Here is an 18,433-nt window from a genome sequence, read left to right on the forward strand (position 1 = left end):
GCTACCTAATTAATAACTCTAACTGACCAGGTTCCTGTGCCACAAGAAAGCCTATCTATCCCTAGTGTAGCGATCCCTGCAAATATGCTGAGTGAAATAGAACTTAGTTACCAAAGAGGCCGGCGTGGTGCTGCTGGAGGAATTTTCTTCCATCCTCCTACTGTTTATGAATAAACTAGAGATTTCCAAGACTTCATTGTGGAGATTTCGCAGCTGAAGATGTCGATATCCTGGAATAATGCAGAATTGGGGAAAGCTTGTTAGCTATGCACTGCAGAGCTCTGCAAAGAAGGTAACCCAGGGAGGTCAATAAAGGGTAGGCGGAAATCAGGTCTTCCGATGGGCAGGGAGTGGCAGTGGGCATGCAACCAGCAGACAGACACCTTTTCATCGAGACTGCTGCTCCTGGGGACAGTTTTGGGTCACCTTATGGTAACTAACTTGTTCAGGTGCTATTTTTAACTTAGACTCAAGCAGAATATCTTAAACTCAAACAAAATACAGTAGGAAAATCTGATCATTTTGATATCATCTACAGTCACTGTTTTACAAATATTCCCTCTTAGTGACAATGCGGTATTCTAACAACACGGAGTTGGGAAAGTAAGCTATGGCGTGACTGTTTGTACCAATATAACATGGAATAACGTGCAGCCAGTGAAAGTGCTAATGAAGATGCATAGCTACCAACAGAAAAAGTTGCTCACTACAGGGGCACCTGAGTGGCTTAATCGGTTAAGCATCCGACTTCGGCTCAGGTCATGATCTCACGGTCTGTGGGTTTGAGTCCTGTGTTGGGCTCTGTGCTGACAGTTCAGAGCCTGGAGCCTGCTTCGGATTCTGTGTCCCCCCCCACTCTCTCTGCCCTCCCCCCTCCAAAATAAATAAACATCAAAAAAAATTTTTTTTAAAAAGTTGCTCACTACATACATTACGAATGAAAACCAGTGAGATGCAAGACACTAAGATCAGTAGAAAGCCTATTTATTAAAAATATACATTATATGTCTATTACATATAATATGTAAATACATGGGCAGAGAAATAAAGCCTACAAAAGAAATATACCAAAAGTGATTATTTTGGAGAGATGGAAAATGGATAATTCAAAAGAAACGTTTTTGCTTCTCTGTGCTTTCTCATAATTCTGTAATAACTGTTATGAACTGAATTGTGTCCTCTCCAAATTCTCATGTTGAAGCTCTAACTCTCAGTACTTTGGAATGTGCCTGTATCTGAAGATGGGGCTTTTAAAAAAATTATTTATTTATTTTGAGAGAGAGAGAGAGAGAGAGAGAGAGAGAGAGAAACAGTGTGAGTGGGGGAGGGGCAGGCAGAGAGAGACAGAGAGAATCTCAAGCAGGTTCCTTGCTGTCAGCACAGAGTCCGATTTGGGACTTGATCCCACGACCCTGGGATCATGGTCTGAGGTGAAATCAAGAGTTGGACACTCAACTGATTGAGCCACCCAGGCATCCCTGGAGATGGGTCTTTTAAAGAGGGTTAGGGCCCTCAATGAAGTCATAATGGGTAAGTAGGGTGAGCCCTAAGCCAATATGACCGGTGTCCTTATAAGAAGAGAGAGACACCAGGTGCCTGCACACAGTCTCAGGGACAACCACGTGAGGACACAGCGAGAAGGTGGCTGTCTGCCAGCCAAGGAGAGGGGCCTTGGGAGAAACCAACCCTGCCATCACCTCCATCTCCAGAACTGTGAGAAAATAAATGTCTGCCGTTTAAGCCTCCAGTCTGTGGTGTTTTGTTTCAGCAACCCGAGCTGACTAGGGCAGTGGCCATGTGCTACTTGCACAGTGGAGAAGAAAAACAGGAAGAGGACAAAATGCAGGAGACTGTAATGTGTTCGTGGAAGTCAGAGTTCGGCGCTTTGAGTGTGGTGGTGGAAGAAGGCGCTAGCACCTTGGTACTCAAAGTAGGCCAGTAGGGTCAGCATCCCTGGGAGCTTGTTAGAAATGCAGACTCTCAAGCCCCCGCACCCTCAGACCTACCGCATCAGAATCTGCATTTCACTACCACGAGTCCCAGGAGACCCTGACATGCATCAGTGTTTGAGGAGCAAGGTGCAGCCATGCCCACTGGACAACAAGCTGAAGTTCCACAAGTGCTTTGGCAAAGCCGAACCACATCAGGCCAACAGCTCTGGCCTTTACTCAGGATTCTCCATCTGCCCTGCTCTGCCCCCAACACCCACCTCCAGCTTCCAACCCTGGACGTGCCATGAGAGCATCCCAGCCCTCCTTCTCTCAGGCTTTCTTTCTTTTCCTTTTTTTTATTAAAAAAATTTTTTTTAAGTTTATTTATTTTGAGAGTGAGTGAGAGAGAGAGAGAGAGAGAGAATATTCCAAGCAGGCTCTGCACTGTCAGCATGGAAACCAACGTGAGGCTCGAACCCACAAACGGTGAGCCAAAATCAACCAACTTAACCAACTGAGACACCCAGGTGCTTCACTTTTAAATTTTTTAAAAGTAAGCTCTACACCCAATGTGGGGTTTGAACTCAAGATCCTGAGATCAAGAGTCACATGCTGAGCCAGTCACTGACTGAGCCAGCTAGGCAGCACCTCTGAACCCCAGGCCCCTCTCCTAACGTCAGTCCTTGCTTTAAACATGCCAGGGGTGCAGCGGCTGCTACTAGGAAGGGGTGTGCAGGAATAGGAGCACAGCTCCTCCCCACACCAGCAGAGGGAGAGCACACACTCCATGGGATGTTGTCAACACCTCTGATTTTAGGATAATGTAAAAATCTCTTTTGAGATGTGATCAAACAGTGTTCAAATCTGTATCATTTCTTCATGCCTCTTATTATTTTTAATGTTTATTTATTTTTGAGAGAGAGAGAGAACAGAGTGCAATGTGGGGGAGGGGTAGAGAGAGATGGAGACAGAATCTGAAGCAGGCTCCAGGTTCTGAGCTGTCAGCACAGAACCCAATGCGGGGCTTGAACTCATGTATTGTGAGATCATGACCTGAGCCAGAGCCGGACGCTTAACTGACTGAGTCACCCAGGCGCCCCCTTTATGCCTCTTATTTTAACTTTGTACTATGGAAATTCCAGACATACACACAAGGAGAGAGAAGAACATCATGAACCCCAAGGCATCCATCACTTAGCCATTATAATTATTAGCATTTTGAGAATTTTGTTCTACCTCGTTTTAAAGCCTTGAGTGGGATGATTCTCTGAGCAGTTACAGCTGAGCTGTTGTTTTCCACAACGGCAAAACGAAGAAATACGAGATCTTCAAAGTGAACCCGGAAGAGAAACTGTTCATTCCACATGGGGTTCAGAGTGTTCCGGTGGATGGGCTTTGTGCGGAAATGGCAGCTGTCCAGGGGCATGCCCAGCACATCGACTTCGATACACGGGCTTCCTGTGCTGCTACTCGGGCACACGTTTTGACCAGAGACAATCTGAGGCAAGGAAAAAAGGATCGAAGTCACTGAAGACACGAAAGAAACAAAGCAACCTCTGTACCTTACTGCTTCCCTCCACCAAGAAAGACAAAGAACATTCTAGAATGGAAGGGGTACATGGTTAACAAAGTTGCTAAAAAGAAAAAACAAGTGATTATAATCAGGTAATCACATGACTGGAGTCATGTGAAAGCCTATTTTGTCAACAGCATTCACCTGAAGATAACCTTTCAACTGTAAAGATGTTCAAAGATCTTCAAAAACCAAGCCGTTAAGATGATTAAGTTTCTCAAGGAGGCAGGAGGAAAGGAGACCGTACACAATCTGAGAAATGGTTACTAACATTCTGTTCAAAACGTTTTAGGTGTATATATTTGATATACCTCAAATCTTTTTCTTCAACAGTTCGTTTTGGACCAAGTCACAGGGAATGTTGTTAAAAATTAATCCATAGCCTTCTGTAAGTAGACGGAATTATACTCGAGTCCAGCTGAAATGGTCAAACAGAAAGGGGCCACTGCCCTAGTCTTCAGGAGAGAGAAAAACCGTGTGGGAGGTGGAAGGTCTGTGAGTTGGCTCTCCCAGGGCTCTGAGGTGTCATGAGCAGAGGCTGTTTGGCATTCTTTGTTTGCAGCAAGTCAGACCAAATATGATAATGGAGAGAAGAGGTAACTTTCTCCCTTTCTGTCTTTCCTATCACCATCCAGTGGTGGTCTATCAGCTGAGTGGGAGTGAAAGAACAGGGAATAAGGTTGGGTGATGAGCTACTGGGGCTGAGTTGTTAGGGGCAGCCTGTGGAGTTCTGACAATTAGGTAGTTAAAGGAGTAAAGGAGTAAGGAGAAGCCCAGGAGTGATAAAGGTTAAGCTGTAAGGAGGAAAGATATGTAGTTGCTTCATATATTGATGCCTGTCTGATCTTATGAGAACTTGTCAGAGTGTAACATGACCTGCTCTAACCAGGAGCTCAACTTTTATGGGATCCATGCACAGTTATGATTCCCGGGGCCTGGAGGACAGAATTCCTATCATCAGTTTGCAGGTGAAGCAGGGACCTCAAAACTCCACCTACTGACTCTGGCAAATAGAGGGTCTGGTGACAGCATATATAAACCATAGCCACTGCTTCCTGAGAGGATGAAAAAATGCTTTGGGGAACTAAATCTGCATGAACAAAATGGTGATACAAGACCTTTGTAATGCCTTGAATTCAAAACCAGTTCATATTCATGAAGGCTTGCAGACCTTACTAGATTCTGACAACTGGGGCCATACTTACAGTTAAGGAGTAGATGGCAGGCTCCATGTTGTCCAGATCTCTTTCTAAGGGAGAGAACTTCTGATACATGGGACAGTTCTTGTCCCACAGAACTGGGGGTTTCAAAACATAACCACACCCACCGTTGGCTTCAAACATGGCAGCATTTAAATGTAAAGGGAGATCTGCAAAATAAAGTCAATATTGTTTGGCTCACGTGTCATCCTATACATTTACTTTAAAGTTCAAAAGAAATCTGCATCAATTTCCCCTAAGCTGAAGTATGAAGAAGAGATAGCCATCCATTCATTGCATAGACTGAGTACCTACTCTGTGCCAGGTAGTGTTATGCACCCAGGATATAGCTGCTAACAAGGCTTGAAATCTGTCTTCATGGAGCTCATGCTCCATCCCGTGTTCTGCCACCTAAAAACTCTTATAAATAAAAATTCACAACATCCATCCAGAAAAATCTTTGAACACCTCATTTTATACTGAACTTTAGAAAAAAAAAGGATTGTCTTATCCCCAATGCTAAGCCATGCAGACAATTGTGTGAACAATTCTTGCTTTTTCAAATATTAGATAAAATCTTAATAATACAAGAAAGGCTAGGAGAATAGCCAGAAAAACATACCTTGTCTTTGAATTTCTATTTCAACCCATAAATTGCTATGCTTCTACCTCTTTTTTTTAATTAAAACAATTTTTCATATTTATTTATTTTTGAGAGACAGAGAAACAGAGCACGAGTTGGGGAGGGGCAGAGAGAGAGACACGGAATCCCCAGCAGGCTCCAGGCTCTGAACTGTCAGCACAGAGCCCAATGTAGGGTTCGAACTATGAACCATGAGATCATGACCTGAGCTGAAGTCAGATGCTTACCCGACTGAGCCACCCAGGTGCCCCTCTATCTCTTTTTTAAAAATGGCGGTTCAATAGGAAACAAACCATTATCACATGTGATTCACATCATATCCACAGTCTCCTCAATCACAAATGCTGGGAACTTTTACAACAGTCTTTTGTGGCCAAAATTTATTTGGTACGGGTCTTTGGTGAACGATCGGATCCCTGCACATTCAAATGCTCATCTGATGGCACAAGTCTGCACAAAGTTGCCCAAATGAGCAAAAAGTTTATGAGACACACCTGACAAATGTTCCCTCTGCTAGATTCCTCCCATGTGCAGAGTGAACTTTGCTACATGGACCAACATCAAGGAAAAGTGTGGTAAGCACCGTGGAGCGATAAGAAGTTGGCCTTTACTGGTGTGGGGGGGAGCTGGCCAGGGTCATGTACAGGAATTCTGGGGGGAAGATGTCTTAGACACATGAGAGCTCCTGGGGCCTCAGCCTGCTTATCTACAAAATTAGCACACTGGACCCCTCCTCTCAGGCCCATCCAGTCCCCATGTGATTAATTCACTGAGGCTACAGAGGGAAGCAAACTAGCCCACGCAGTTGGTAAATGTGAAATGGATAAATATGACTAACAAAATTAGAGCAGCTCATACTTACTGCACCCTTTCCATGCACTAGCACCTGTTCTAAGCACTTTGGGTGCACCAGTGCCTCCATAACCCATGAGGTGGCTTATTGCCTTATTTTAGTATTTTCATTTTTAGAGATGAGGAAACTGAGGCATAAGATATGACAAAACCCAAGGCACATGGCTAGAAAGTGGTGAATGCTAGTGTTCAAACTCAGCCTGACCCATCTTAACTACCGAACTGCATAATGTATATTATCTTAACTACCCAGTCTTAACTGCTGGAGCCATATAACGTATACCTCATGAGGGTGTCATAAAGATAAATGAGACAAGGGGCACCTGGGCAGCTCAGATGGTTAAGTGTCCAACTTCGGCTCCGGTCATGATCTAGTGGTTCATGAGTTTGAGCCCCGCGTTGGGCTCTGTGCTGATAGCTCAGAGCCTGGAGCCTGTTTGGGATTCTGTGTCTCCCTTTCTATCTGCCCCTCCCCCACTCGTACTCTCCCTCTCTCTCAAAAATAAATAAAACATTAAAAAAAATTTTTAAAAATGAGATAATGTGTAAAGGTCCCTACCCCAGCATCTGGCACATAGAAGGTGCTCAATAAATTAAAATATTAAATTATATCATGATGTCGACACCCATTTGGGTTTGAAGTCTGATTCCATTAGCAATGTATCTATCCTTGCAGCTTTTCAAAACTTGTATTCTCCTTTTTGTTTGTTTTAAGTAGGCTCCACACCCAACGTGGGGCTCACACTCACAACCCCAAGATCAAGTCACACACTGACTGAGCCAGCCAGGCAGCCTGCTTTCCCAAACTTTAAAGCACTTTTTCTTAACTAAAATCTCACTTGGCGATCCCATACGTAAAACAGATCCACGTGGAGCTGCTTTGTTAGAATAAAGGCGGGGCCTCCAATCTAGTTCTCCCACTGCCCCCTAGGGCTGGTCTCAGAACTTCATCTAGAGCTGTAATTTTAAAAACTCCTGTATCCATTAAGTGAAACAGTGTGCCTGAATCTGTGTAACCCCATCATCCCTCTCAGTCAATGAGGGTGATGGCATTGATGTGGGAGAGAGGAAAAGCCTGCAGGGGTGAGTGGAGGCCCACCAGCAGCCTCAGTGTGTGTTTCAGAGCGCGAGGTGGGTCAAGGAGGGGCAATTCCCGGGTCCCCCTCAGCCACAGCTCCCTTTGCCATCAGTGGAGCCAGGATGTCTGCGGCAGCCTTGGCGCTTCAGGAAGAAGGACACATCCCAAACCAGATGCGTTTTCATTTCCTTGAGAAAACCACTTTGCTAGTTATTTCAGTTGACTTAAATATTTCAGTGTTATAACAACCGAGGGGACCAGTGGACACAGGGCTAAGGACAGGGCCAGAGATGTGAACCCACAAGCCTCTTGGGACAGATCGAAGAGAAATTTTTACAACTCTGAAGATATTTCATTATTATTTCCACTTGTGAGTCCAAATCATACTGTTTTCATAACTTATCAAAAAACACTTATGATGGTTAATGTTCGTGGAATGTTTTCTACGTGCCAAGCACTGCGTTTGGTATGGTACTTCACTTGTGCCGACTTACTTAATATCAATTGAGAGAAACAAATATTAAAGGGCACAAAAATATGACTGATGTCTCTGACCATACATCTGTGGGGTCAGCCACAAGTAGACACTGTTGGCACCTGTGCAAGGTTGCTAGGTGGTCCCAGGGCGAAGGCTGGGGTTTAACCTTGGCTGAAGACAGGGCTATGCTTTGGTTGATGGGTCAGCACAGCTAGCTGGGATCTGATTCAGTGCTCATGAGAGGAACGAGAATGTTGCTTGACTATTCGAAGGAGAGACTGGTTTTCCAGTGAGCTTTTAGGAAACATTCTTCCTCTATTTTTTCTTCGTCTTCTGCAGCTCCCTTCTTTCCCCCATAACCAAGTGGAGACAAAACACTTTACCCTCTGAACTCCCAGAGTCCTTGTATCTATTATTATTAGTCATTCTGTAACCTTGAGCAAAGTAACTGCTCTGTGCCTTGGTTTGCTCATCTGAGAAATGGACATCATAAAGGGACCCCCCTCTTAGGGTTGTGGCAGGGATTAAATGAGAGAATAGGGGTCAAGAATGCAGCGAGGTGCCTGGTACACAGTGAGCATGCCATAAACGGCAGCTGCTACCTGGAGTTTACTCCTCAGTTACTCTGTTAGGAGTCCCATCCACAGTGGAGAAACACACACACTACGTTCTCTGTTCAGGTGGTTCACGTATTTGTTTTCCCCGTGGTAGCCACGTCTAGGGCACTGAACATTATTTATTTCAGTCTCAAAGGGAAGAGAAGAAGCTAAAATGCTTCTAACTTGCAAAGTGTTTGGAGCAACACTACTTTTTGACTGCAAGAACAAGAGCTTAGCAAGAGAACTTACTAAGGCATGTTAGGAAATCTCTGCCCCCAAACACCTTTAAAAGCAAACTGGACAGAGTGCTGTCAAAAGGAGTCATAAGTTTAAAAAGTACTTTAAAAAGGCAGCAGGGGGGCACCTGGGTGGCTCAGACAGTTAAGCATCCAGCTCTGGGTTTTGGCTCAGGTCATGATCTCAGGGTTTCATGAGTTCGAGCCCCATGTCAGGCTCTGCAATGACAGTGTGGAGCCTCCTTGGGATTCTCTCTCTTGCTCTCTCTCTGCCCCTCCCCGACTCATGCTGTCTCTGCCTCTCTCAAAATAAATAAACTTAAAAAAATTGAAAACAAGAAGGAGGCAGGAACAGAAGAACTTTAGGGGTCCCCTCATGGTCTTTATTGTCTTTTTTTTTGAGAGAGAGAGAGACAGAGAGAGAGAATGAATGGGAGAGGGGCAGAGAGGAAGGGGAGAGAGAATCCCAAGCAGGCTCCACGCTGTCAGTGCAGGGCCTGACTCAGGGCTTGAACTCACAAACTGTGAGATCATGACCAGAGCTGAAATCAAGGGTCAGGCACTTAACCGACTCAGCCACCTGGGAGCCCCTTTATCTATCGTCTTAATCGAAACATCAAGGGCACAATTCCATATCAAATTCACTTCTGTTTTTGGTCATCTGTACTTTAACCCTCACATCCGGTGTGCCCCAGTCTGGAGTCCTGCCCCTTCAAACAATCTTGTTTGCTGAACTATATTTACTGAAATATAAGAGGCAGAGGAGAGAGGTGGGGAGGCACCCTTCTGGGTGAAGCAGGCCCATTACCATCTGTCTGGTAGTTGAGCGCCACGAGCTGTATCCCATGGAGCCAGAACATGAGGGGATTGGGGTTGGAGGAGTCGATGCGAGTGGCAGCCGGGTAAGTCCTCAGCAGCTGACAGGCGGTGTGCTGGATCAGTTTCTGAGAATACCTGCGACACAGACGTTTGGCGGCATTTTCATTCAGCGAGGAGATATGGTAACATTTGGGAGTTCTAATGATAGCGCTGAGGGATGTGGTTGGATTGAGGGGGGAAGAAGATTCCTCCCAGGCCTGTCGCATTCCTTCACAGGAACCTAAACCCCCCAAAAGATTAGCCTCAGATTAGTGCAGAAAACTTTAAATATTTTAGAAAGATAAAACCTGAACAACATCCCCGCGGGCAATCATAACACATAATACATTGGAGTACATCTTGCCTTTTCCTCGTGAGTTAGTCTACCACCTTGAAACAAATTGAGAGCTATTGAGTTTTAAGATGACTGTGGCCACACCAATTTAAATCAAAAGCCTGAAAGTCCTTGCCTATGTACCTCATGTATTCTGTGGATACATTTGCACAAAGGCACAATGTATGCCCAAGGGTGTTCACTCTAGCGTTGTTTTGTTTTGTTCTGTTTTTAAATAACAAAACAAAACCCAAAAACTCCAAAACCACCACCATCACCACCACCACCACAATCCAGGAAGCAACCTAAATGTTCTACCAGTGAGGTAGTGATTAAATAAACGACAATATATCCACACAATGGAATAATACCACAGAGGCACTAAGGACAATAAGGTAGACAAATATATAGAAAGCCATGAGGAAAGTTACAGCAAGTATAGAGGTTATACAAGTCTCCCTGATTTTAAACTCTACTACAAAGTATAGTAATCAAAACAATATGGTACTGGCATAAAAATAGACACATAGATCAATGGAACAGAATAGAGAGCCCAGAAATAAGCCCACATATATATGGCCCTTTAATTTATGACAAAGGAGCCAAGAATACACAATAGGGAAAGGATCATCTCTTCAATAAATGGTGTTGGGAAAACTGGATGGCCACATGCAAAAGAATGAAACTAGACCACTGTCTTACACCATACACAAAGAATTAACTTGAAATGGATTAAAGACTTGAATGTAAGACCTGAAAATACACAACTCTTAAAAGAAAACAAAGGCAGTGAGCTTCCTGATGTTAGTCGTGCGTGGCCTTGAATTCCTGGGTCTGACTCCAACATTAAAGGCAACAAAAGGAGAAGTAAACAAGTGGGACTACATCAAACTGAAGTGCTTCTGCATAGCAAAGGAAGCCATCAATAAAAAGAAAAGGCAACCTACTGAATAGGAGGAAATATTTGCAAATCTTTTATCCAAATATCTAAATGTGTTATATCTAAAGTGTATATAGAACTCAAATAACTCAAAAGCTAAACAACCAATTTCATTAACAAATGGGCAGAAGATTGAAGCAGACATTTTTCCAAAGAAGATCTATAGATGGCCAACAAGCACATGAGATGAGCGATGTCAGTAATCACCACGGAAATGCAACCCAAACCACAGTGAGATACCACTTCACGCCTGTCAGAAAGGCTAGTATCAAAAAGACAAGAAATAACAGCAGTGGGAGAGTAAACAGTGGAGAAAGGGAACACTCGTGCACTGTTAGTGGGAGAAAGCTGGTGCAGCCACTGTGGAAAACAGTACGGAACTTCCTCAAAAAATTAAAGATAGAAATACCATATGATCCAGCTATACTGTTTCTGGGTATTTATCTGAAGAAAATAAAAACATTAATTCAAAAGGATATATGTACCCCAGTGTTCACTGCACCATTATCTACAATAGCCAAGATACGGAAACAACCTAAATGTCCAGTCCATTGAAGGATGAAGGATGAATGGATAAGGAAAACATTATATATATATATATACATATATACATACATGTATGTGTGTGTATACACACATGTGTGTATATACACACATGTATGTATATGTATACACACACGCATGTATATGCACACACATATGTACACACATGTGTATATATGTACACATGTGTATATACATATACATACATGTGTATACACATATACATGCATATGTGTATGTATATATACACATATACATATGTGTGTATATACGTATATATATAAATATATATACGTATATACACACACATGTATATATGTATACATACATGTATATATACGTGTGTGTGTGTGTGTGTGTATGTATCATGGAATACTACTCAGCCATAAAAATTAAGGAAATCCTGCCATTTGTAACAACATGGATGGATTTTGAAGGTATGATAATACTGAAATAAGAGAGAGAAAGACAAATACCACATGATTTCGCTTACACGTGGAATATAACAAAACAAAACAAACACATAAAACAAAGCAAAGCTCCCAGATACAGAGAACTGATTGGTAGTTATCAGAGCGGAAGGGGGTTGGGGGGTGGTGAAATGGGTGAAGGGGGTTAAGCGTACAGTGATGGATGATAACTAGATTTATTGTTAGGATCACTTTGTCGTGTATATTAAAGATCAAATTACTATGTTGTACACCTGAAACTAATATATACGTTATATACAAATTTTACCTAGAGAAAAAAATAGTCCAACTATGTTCAGTTATATCCGTTTGGATTATCTTAAAAAGAATCTTATTTTTCTTAAACAAAACACAATAAACTTAACAGTGATTACCTCTGGGGAGGAGAACTGGGACACTGAGAGTGGAAAGGAATTTTAATAATACTCCGAACTGTTTTGAGTTTTTAACTATGAGAATTTATTACTTTCATAGTAAAAAGTAATTAGAAATAAAATGGATATATCTTCTGGAGTTATAAGGATGAAGAGCACAGTTCCAAGAACAACTAGAATGTTCCAAGGTGGCTCCAATTTTTACTTTTGAGGCAAACACTGTTAGAACGTCTTTAGTGAAACGTTATTTTTTAGGAAGTTAAGAGTGTAAATTCATAATTTAAATATATTGGTACCACACTTAACCTAACACTTCACATAAACATTCATGAAAAAAAAAATTAAAAGTTCAAGGGAAGTGCTTAGACGGTCAAATATCAGAATCATCCGGCATGCAGAATCAGGCCAAAATATTACAAGAAGGTGACTTTACTTTTTCCAGATGCTTTGTTAAACGATGCTGTCTCCCCAGGGCTCATTCTGCCCGGATTGTTGCCAAAAATGGACTTCCTGCTTTTCCTTTCTTTTCCTCTGCTAGAGCCAGATGCATTTAGAGTTGACAGGCCTGTTCCCATAAAATGAAAATAAATAAGCCAAAAACTACAAGCAAGGAACTCGACATTTTCCATCCCTGTTACTGTTTATTTTGAAGTCCTACTACTCCCTGGCAGCCCCAGGACAGAAGACCTACTAGCATTTTTAGCACAGTTAATAAGAACGGGGAATGATAGCAAAGCTTTTCTCTCTGTAGACAAATGTGACCAGAACTGCATGATCATCACAAAATCACATACACAGACCCACTTGGATGTGCACCAGAAAGATTCTGAAAAGCTACATGAAAAGAAAGCACTCCAGTCAACATTTCTCAGAACCTGATTACTCAACTTGGAGAGATGAAAGACCGGTTAAAAGCTGGAGCTTCAGCGGCACATTGTCTAGGTTCAATTCTTGCCAGTATGAGGTTGCCTTAACATCTACCTTCTCCATTCCTCAGTTTCCTTACCTACAAAATGGGTGTGATAGGAGCTCGCTCCCAGGGTTAATCTGAAGGTCTGATGGGAAATACATTAGGATGATGATGATGTTTCCTGGCTTCTCTTTCTCACTCCCAGCCCTACTGTTGCCTGACCCTTCCTGCCTGGCACAGTGCCTGGTGTGTGGCAGGAACTTAATAGATATTTGCTGAATGAGAGAATGAATGCACACCGTGCTCCAGTGCAGGAAGAGTCATTTAAAAGCTCCAATGAAGCCAGAGTCGCCTCCAAACCATTCCACTGTGTACAACTGTGACGTTAGAAAGTAATTCCTTCAGCTGAAGCAGCATTCAGGAGGACCTCTTTGAGATGAAAATATACCTTCCAGGAACATCATCAGAGGAAACAGGGTAAGGTAGCGCTTCAGAATAGCACAGACTGGGGTGCCTGGGTGGCTCAGTCGGTTAAGCATCCGACTTCGACTCAGGTCACGATATCGCGGTCCGTGAGTTTGAGCCCCGCCTCGGGCTCTGGGCTGACAGCTCAGAGCCTGGAGCCTGCTTCAGATTCTGTGTCTCCCTCTCTCTCTGACCCTCCCCCGTTCATGCTCTGTCTCTCTCTGTCTCAAAAATAAATAAACGTTAAAAAAAAAAAATTAAAAAAAAAAAAAAAAGAATAGCACAGACTGAGGGGCGCCTGGATGGCTCAGTCGGCCAAGTGTCTGGCTTCAGCTCAGGTCAGGATCTCATGGTTTTTGAGTTCGAGCCCTGCGTCGGGCTCTGTGCTGACAGCTTAGAGACTGGAGCCTGCTTCCGATTCTCTCTCTGCCCCTCCCCTGCTTGTGCTCTGTCTCTCTCTCTCTCAAAAATAATTAAACATAAAAAAAAAAAAGAAAAGAAAAGCACAGACTTTGGGGTTGAAACCTCACACAAATTGTGCGACCTCACACAAATTACTTAACCTCTCTGCATCACTCCCTCCTCATCTGTAAAAGGGTCAAGGTGGTTAGGGTTGAATGAGATCATGGTATATATACATACTTAGTAGAGTGTCTTGGTCAGAGAAAGTGCTCAGTTCATAGCAGCTGTGGGGCTTCTAAATTTTGTTTTCTCTTAAGTATCTGTAACCACAAAGATGCAACACAAACTTGGACTAGGAGGTTCTCATGCTTTATCTTAAAATGTTGTGTGAATTTTGCACTCTGCATCATGACAGAAAATGAAACTTAGGTTTTCTCCCAAGTATAACCGATGGCGGGGGGGGGGGTGGCGGGCAGGGACAAGGAACTAGAGCAAGGGGCCTATTCATTCTGGGGTTTTTGTACGCATCCTGGCACATGTCGAAGGGTATATGGGCCCTTTTGTGAAGAGCCTGGTTGTTCTCTTGGGGTGAGGAAGCAAGAAAACAAGAGCTGGGTGATCAAGAAAAGGGAAGGAATCTGGGGAGGCCCAGAGAACTAACTGATAGAGCAACAAAGAGCCTTCTCCTGCCCTATTGGCCCATTTAACAATGACAATGACAACAACTACTTCCAGAGAGCCAGTTCTTTCCTGGAGAGCGTGTTAATCACATTCTATACTTTACTGCTGATTTTTACAACCATCCTGCAGGTTAGGACTGTGAAGCCTTTTTTTTTTTTTTTTTTTTTTTTTTTTTACAGATAAGGAATTGGAAGAGCCCTGCCACCAAAGCAGGTTCATGATCTTGGGGAAATTCATTTACTTTGGGGGAAGGTCACACCACATGATCTTTGTGGTGCCTCAATGCTCTGAAGATTTGTCTGCATACGTCTTCTTGGAAGGGACTTGGTGAAGGTGAGCTGCATTGAAATTGATAAGGTAGCAAACGCAAACAATATGTAGCAAAATAAACATTTTGTGGTATTTCCCCCATGAGCATTGAAATAAATCATAATACCAATACATATTTAGAAGCCATTATAACAATGATTCTGGCAACACAATGTTAAGTTTGAGAAAGGAAATAAATTTTGGTAGAGAAAAATGTAAGAGATTTCAATTACTAAAAAAAAAACCCTAAATGTAGCATACCTATAAAGAATGTGTGCTATATAAACACTTTAAAAAAAACACAACAGCATTCTTGGAATTTTAAACATAAGCCAAATAACCCCACGCTTAGCCTGCGCCTCAAGTAAGAAGCTGGACCCAATGACCTTCTGGTTCTCCCACAATGCTCTACTGCTACGAAACTTTCTTTCACAGTGACCTCAAATATCTTTGGGGATGGGTGCTCTTTAACCAGCCCTTGAGAAGAAAAGACAAAGCCGATGCAATGGTTTGGGTGTGGTGTCAGCAGAATTTACAAAGTACAAGAGACGCAGTGATTCTTGAGTGTGGGCGTCATTTGTGAACAGAGTGGTCCTCACGCTTGTTCCTGTCACAAAGGACATGCAGGCCATGAGGCTCCTTGACAGGAAAAGGGTTTTATTCTGCCATGAGAACAATGTCACCAGCTGCAAATATGATCCTATTGTACTTACGGGACAGAAAGTCACGATCTGTGAACTAAACCGAAGTAGCAAGGCTCTTATGTTTCCTCGAAATCTTTGATTACTGCTTATTGATTCACATTCTCCTTGACAGAATTTGCTATCCGATAAGCAGCAGCAGTTGCCAAAAGTTTAAAAACAGTACGTGGGAGAAAACTTAAAGTTGAGAAAGTCCTATCTGTGATTTTTTTCCATGTGTGTGAAAAGACCACTATTACTTAATCTTTTAAAAGTTTATTTGTTTATTTATTTTGAGAGTCAGAGACTGTGCGAGTGAGGGAGGGGCAGAAAGCGAGGAAAGAGAGACAGAATCCCAAGCAGGCTCCTAGCTGTCAGTGTTAAGCTCGACTTGGGGCTCGATCTCATGACCGTGAGATCATGACCTGAGCCAAAATCAAGAGTCATCATGATGCTTAACTGACTGAGCCACCCAGGGGTCCCTTACCTAATTTTTTAATACCCTAATACCTTTGTCCTGTTTGCAGGGCAGTGTGAGAAGTGAGGCTTAAGATATGCCTCTGGAGGCTGGGATCTGCGTTCATACACAGCATTGCCATTTTAACTTTCCTCTCCAGACCACGTTTGTACACCCTGTTTCCCAACATTTTAGATGAATCTCCAGAATCAAGTTGCTGTCCTGTCCTTAGAAATTTTGTACAAGGGAATCCTGTTTTCATAGTATAAGGAGATGAATTTTTCTGACTTTCATACATTTATGGACTTTCCTGTTTTCCCTGCAGCCCCTGCTGCCCCACTTGTGGGACACTCAATTGTGTGAACACACTGAGAGCACACCCTAACAACAGGGGCAGGGTAGGGCAATGGTTAAGAGCAGGGCTTTGGAGATAGACAGGCTTCAGAATCATAGCTCTACCATTTATTAACTGAAATGCACATTTTGTGTGTATGGGGGCATGGTTTATCATCGTAAGTTCACTGTACTTCTAGAAATGGCAAGTTGGGGAAACTTTCTCTCACTGAAATCCCATCCTTGGTCCTTGTGGTTTGAGTGGAGCCTCACTACCCATCTTCAAAGATGAAGAATGTGCCATAGGACCTAGACTGTCAGAGCACTGCATTCTCTGGGCCACAGTGACTGACTGGTTCAGGGATGGGCAGAGGGCTTAATGGAAAACAATGAAACTGGTGCTGAAAGTTCTGGAAGAGACTCTCAGACTGAAGTTAATCTGGAAACATGTGGTGCTAGTCTGTTGCAGCCGCCTTGCAAGCACAAAGGTAATGCAGAGGAGGCAGAATGAGAAATGGGGAGAGAGAAGCCCTGGATCAAGCTGTACCTGAAATATCCCTTCATTTTTTAATAGATGAGCCAGTAAATTTCTTTTTTGCTTAAGTTAATTTCTACCACTTTTAAACAAAAGAATCTTACTGATAAACTTGGCAACCTTGGGGCAATTACTTCATATCTCTCAGATTTTGCTTTATTTAAAAATGGGGACAAACCCGTCTACCTCAGAGAATTAATATGAAATCAATAACATGACATATATAAAATACTTAGCACAATTTCTGGTACTGAAGGGCTTAATAAATTTTAGCTATTAGATGTCATGAATATTATTATCATTATTATTAATTCTTATGAAAAGACATGATATCTTGAAAATAAACACTTTATGGTATTTTCCTTACCAACATCAAAGCTAATAACAATAATAATAAAAATAAAATAATAATAATAATAAATATTTAGAAACTAGTATAACAATGACTTTGGTAACACAATTTAGTTATTTTGAAAGCATTCACAATGTCCAATTAAATAAATAGCATATTTTTATCTTTTGGTATCTTTAGTTGTTATAGAAGATATTGCCTACTCTTACCTGGAAATTTTACTGCTTGACAATAGATGACAAGGTCAGAGAGCTCTGGTGCAATCTGTCTGCTTTCCTTTTTATTCTGAGGGAGATAAAATTCTTCTCCCAGTTCCATGTCATAAACCTAACAAGGGAAAAATAATGCCAGTTTACATGGAGAGTACATGCCACCAACCTCTGAATCCCCAAAGCTTTATCTGTTCCTTTCTCATGTCATCAGTGCGTTTCACATTGCTGTGTATCGTTCCATATAAACGTCCCAACACGCTTCCTAGAGTAAAAGCTTTCTGAGAGTAAGCTCTTCCTTCTCTTCCCCTGGGGCATAGTCCAGTGTCTTCAATGTGGAACAGTCAGTGCATATTTGTTGAATGACTAGGTGATTGAGGATGCGTCTTTTATGGCTCAAATTTTTGACATACCTTATTATCTGGCTCTCTAACGGTGTCTCTGCAACTGTGTCTGTACATTTGCTCAGAGTCTACGTAGTGTGAGGCACTGGAAGGCAGGGTCTGGGTGTCTCATTTACATTTCTATTCTCTGCGTCATTCCTCTGTGAACACTTCACAGTCTGGGCCCTGTTCATCTGCTTGGTTATTCCAAACACTTTAAAAATTCTAGAAATTCCTTGAATGTGCCAGGCTGTCCTCCTGGCCTAAATATGTCCTGTTTTTGTTTGCTTGGCCAAATCTTTCTAACATTATCCTCCCTGATGCTCTGACAACTCTGTGTAATCACTGGTCTTTGTACTTATCTGTAAGCACTGTTTACCTATTTGTCTCCATCACTAAAGCACCTCCAGTGTCATCTCAGTGCCTGCCACACTGCACACCTTCCGCAGGTATTGGCTGGATGAACCAGTGACTAACCTTCTACAAATGGCAGGTGGGTGTCCCATAGCATCACCGTGTGGGCTTTGGCATCTAAGGGAAAGTGAGGGGAAAAGTGAAGGGAAGGGACAGGGAGGGAGTGAAATTCTACCCGATACTGACAAGAGCACC

General features: G+C 42.6%; 1 protein-coding gene across 1 annotated transcript in view; it reads right to left on the bottom strand.

The window, feature by feature from the left end:
- PLCE1 (phospholipase C epsilon 1) overlaps positions 1-18,433 on the bottom strand; it is a 197,143-nt gene that overhangs the window by 21,281 nt on the left and 157,429 nt on the right. The window contains 6 exon segments of the mRNA XM_030334220.1: positions 112-230; positions 3,168-3,429; positions 4,710-4,873; positions 9,398-9,688; positions 12,542-12,673; positions 17,442-17,559. Coding sequence (XP_030190080.1) covers positions 112-230; positions 3,168-3,429; positions 4,710-4,873; positions 9,398-9,688; positions 12,542-12,673; positions 17,442-17,559 — 1,086 coding nt within the window.

The sequence above is a fragment of the Lynx canadensis genome, chromosome D2 (assembly GCF_007474595.2).
Source record: "Lynx canadensis isolate LIC74 chromosome D2, mLynCan4.pri.v2, whole genome shotgun sequence".
Classification (NCBI taxonomy): domain Eukaryota; kingdom Metazoa; phylum Chordata; class Mammalia; order Carnivora; family Felidae; genus Lynx; species Lynx canadensis.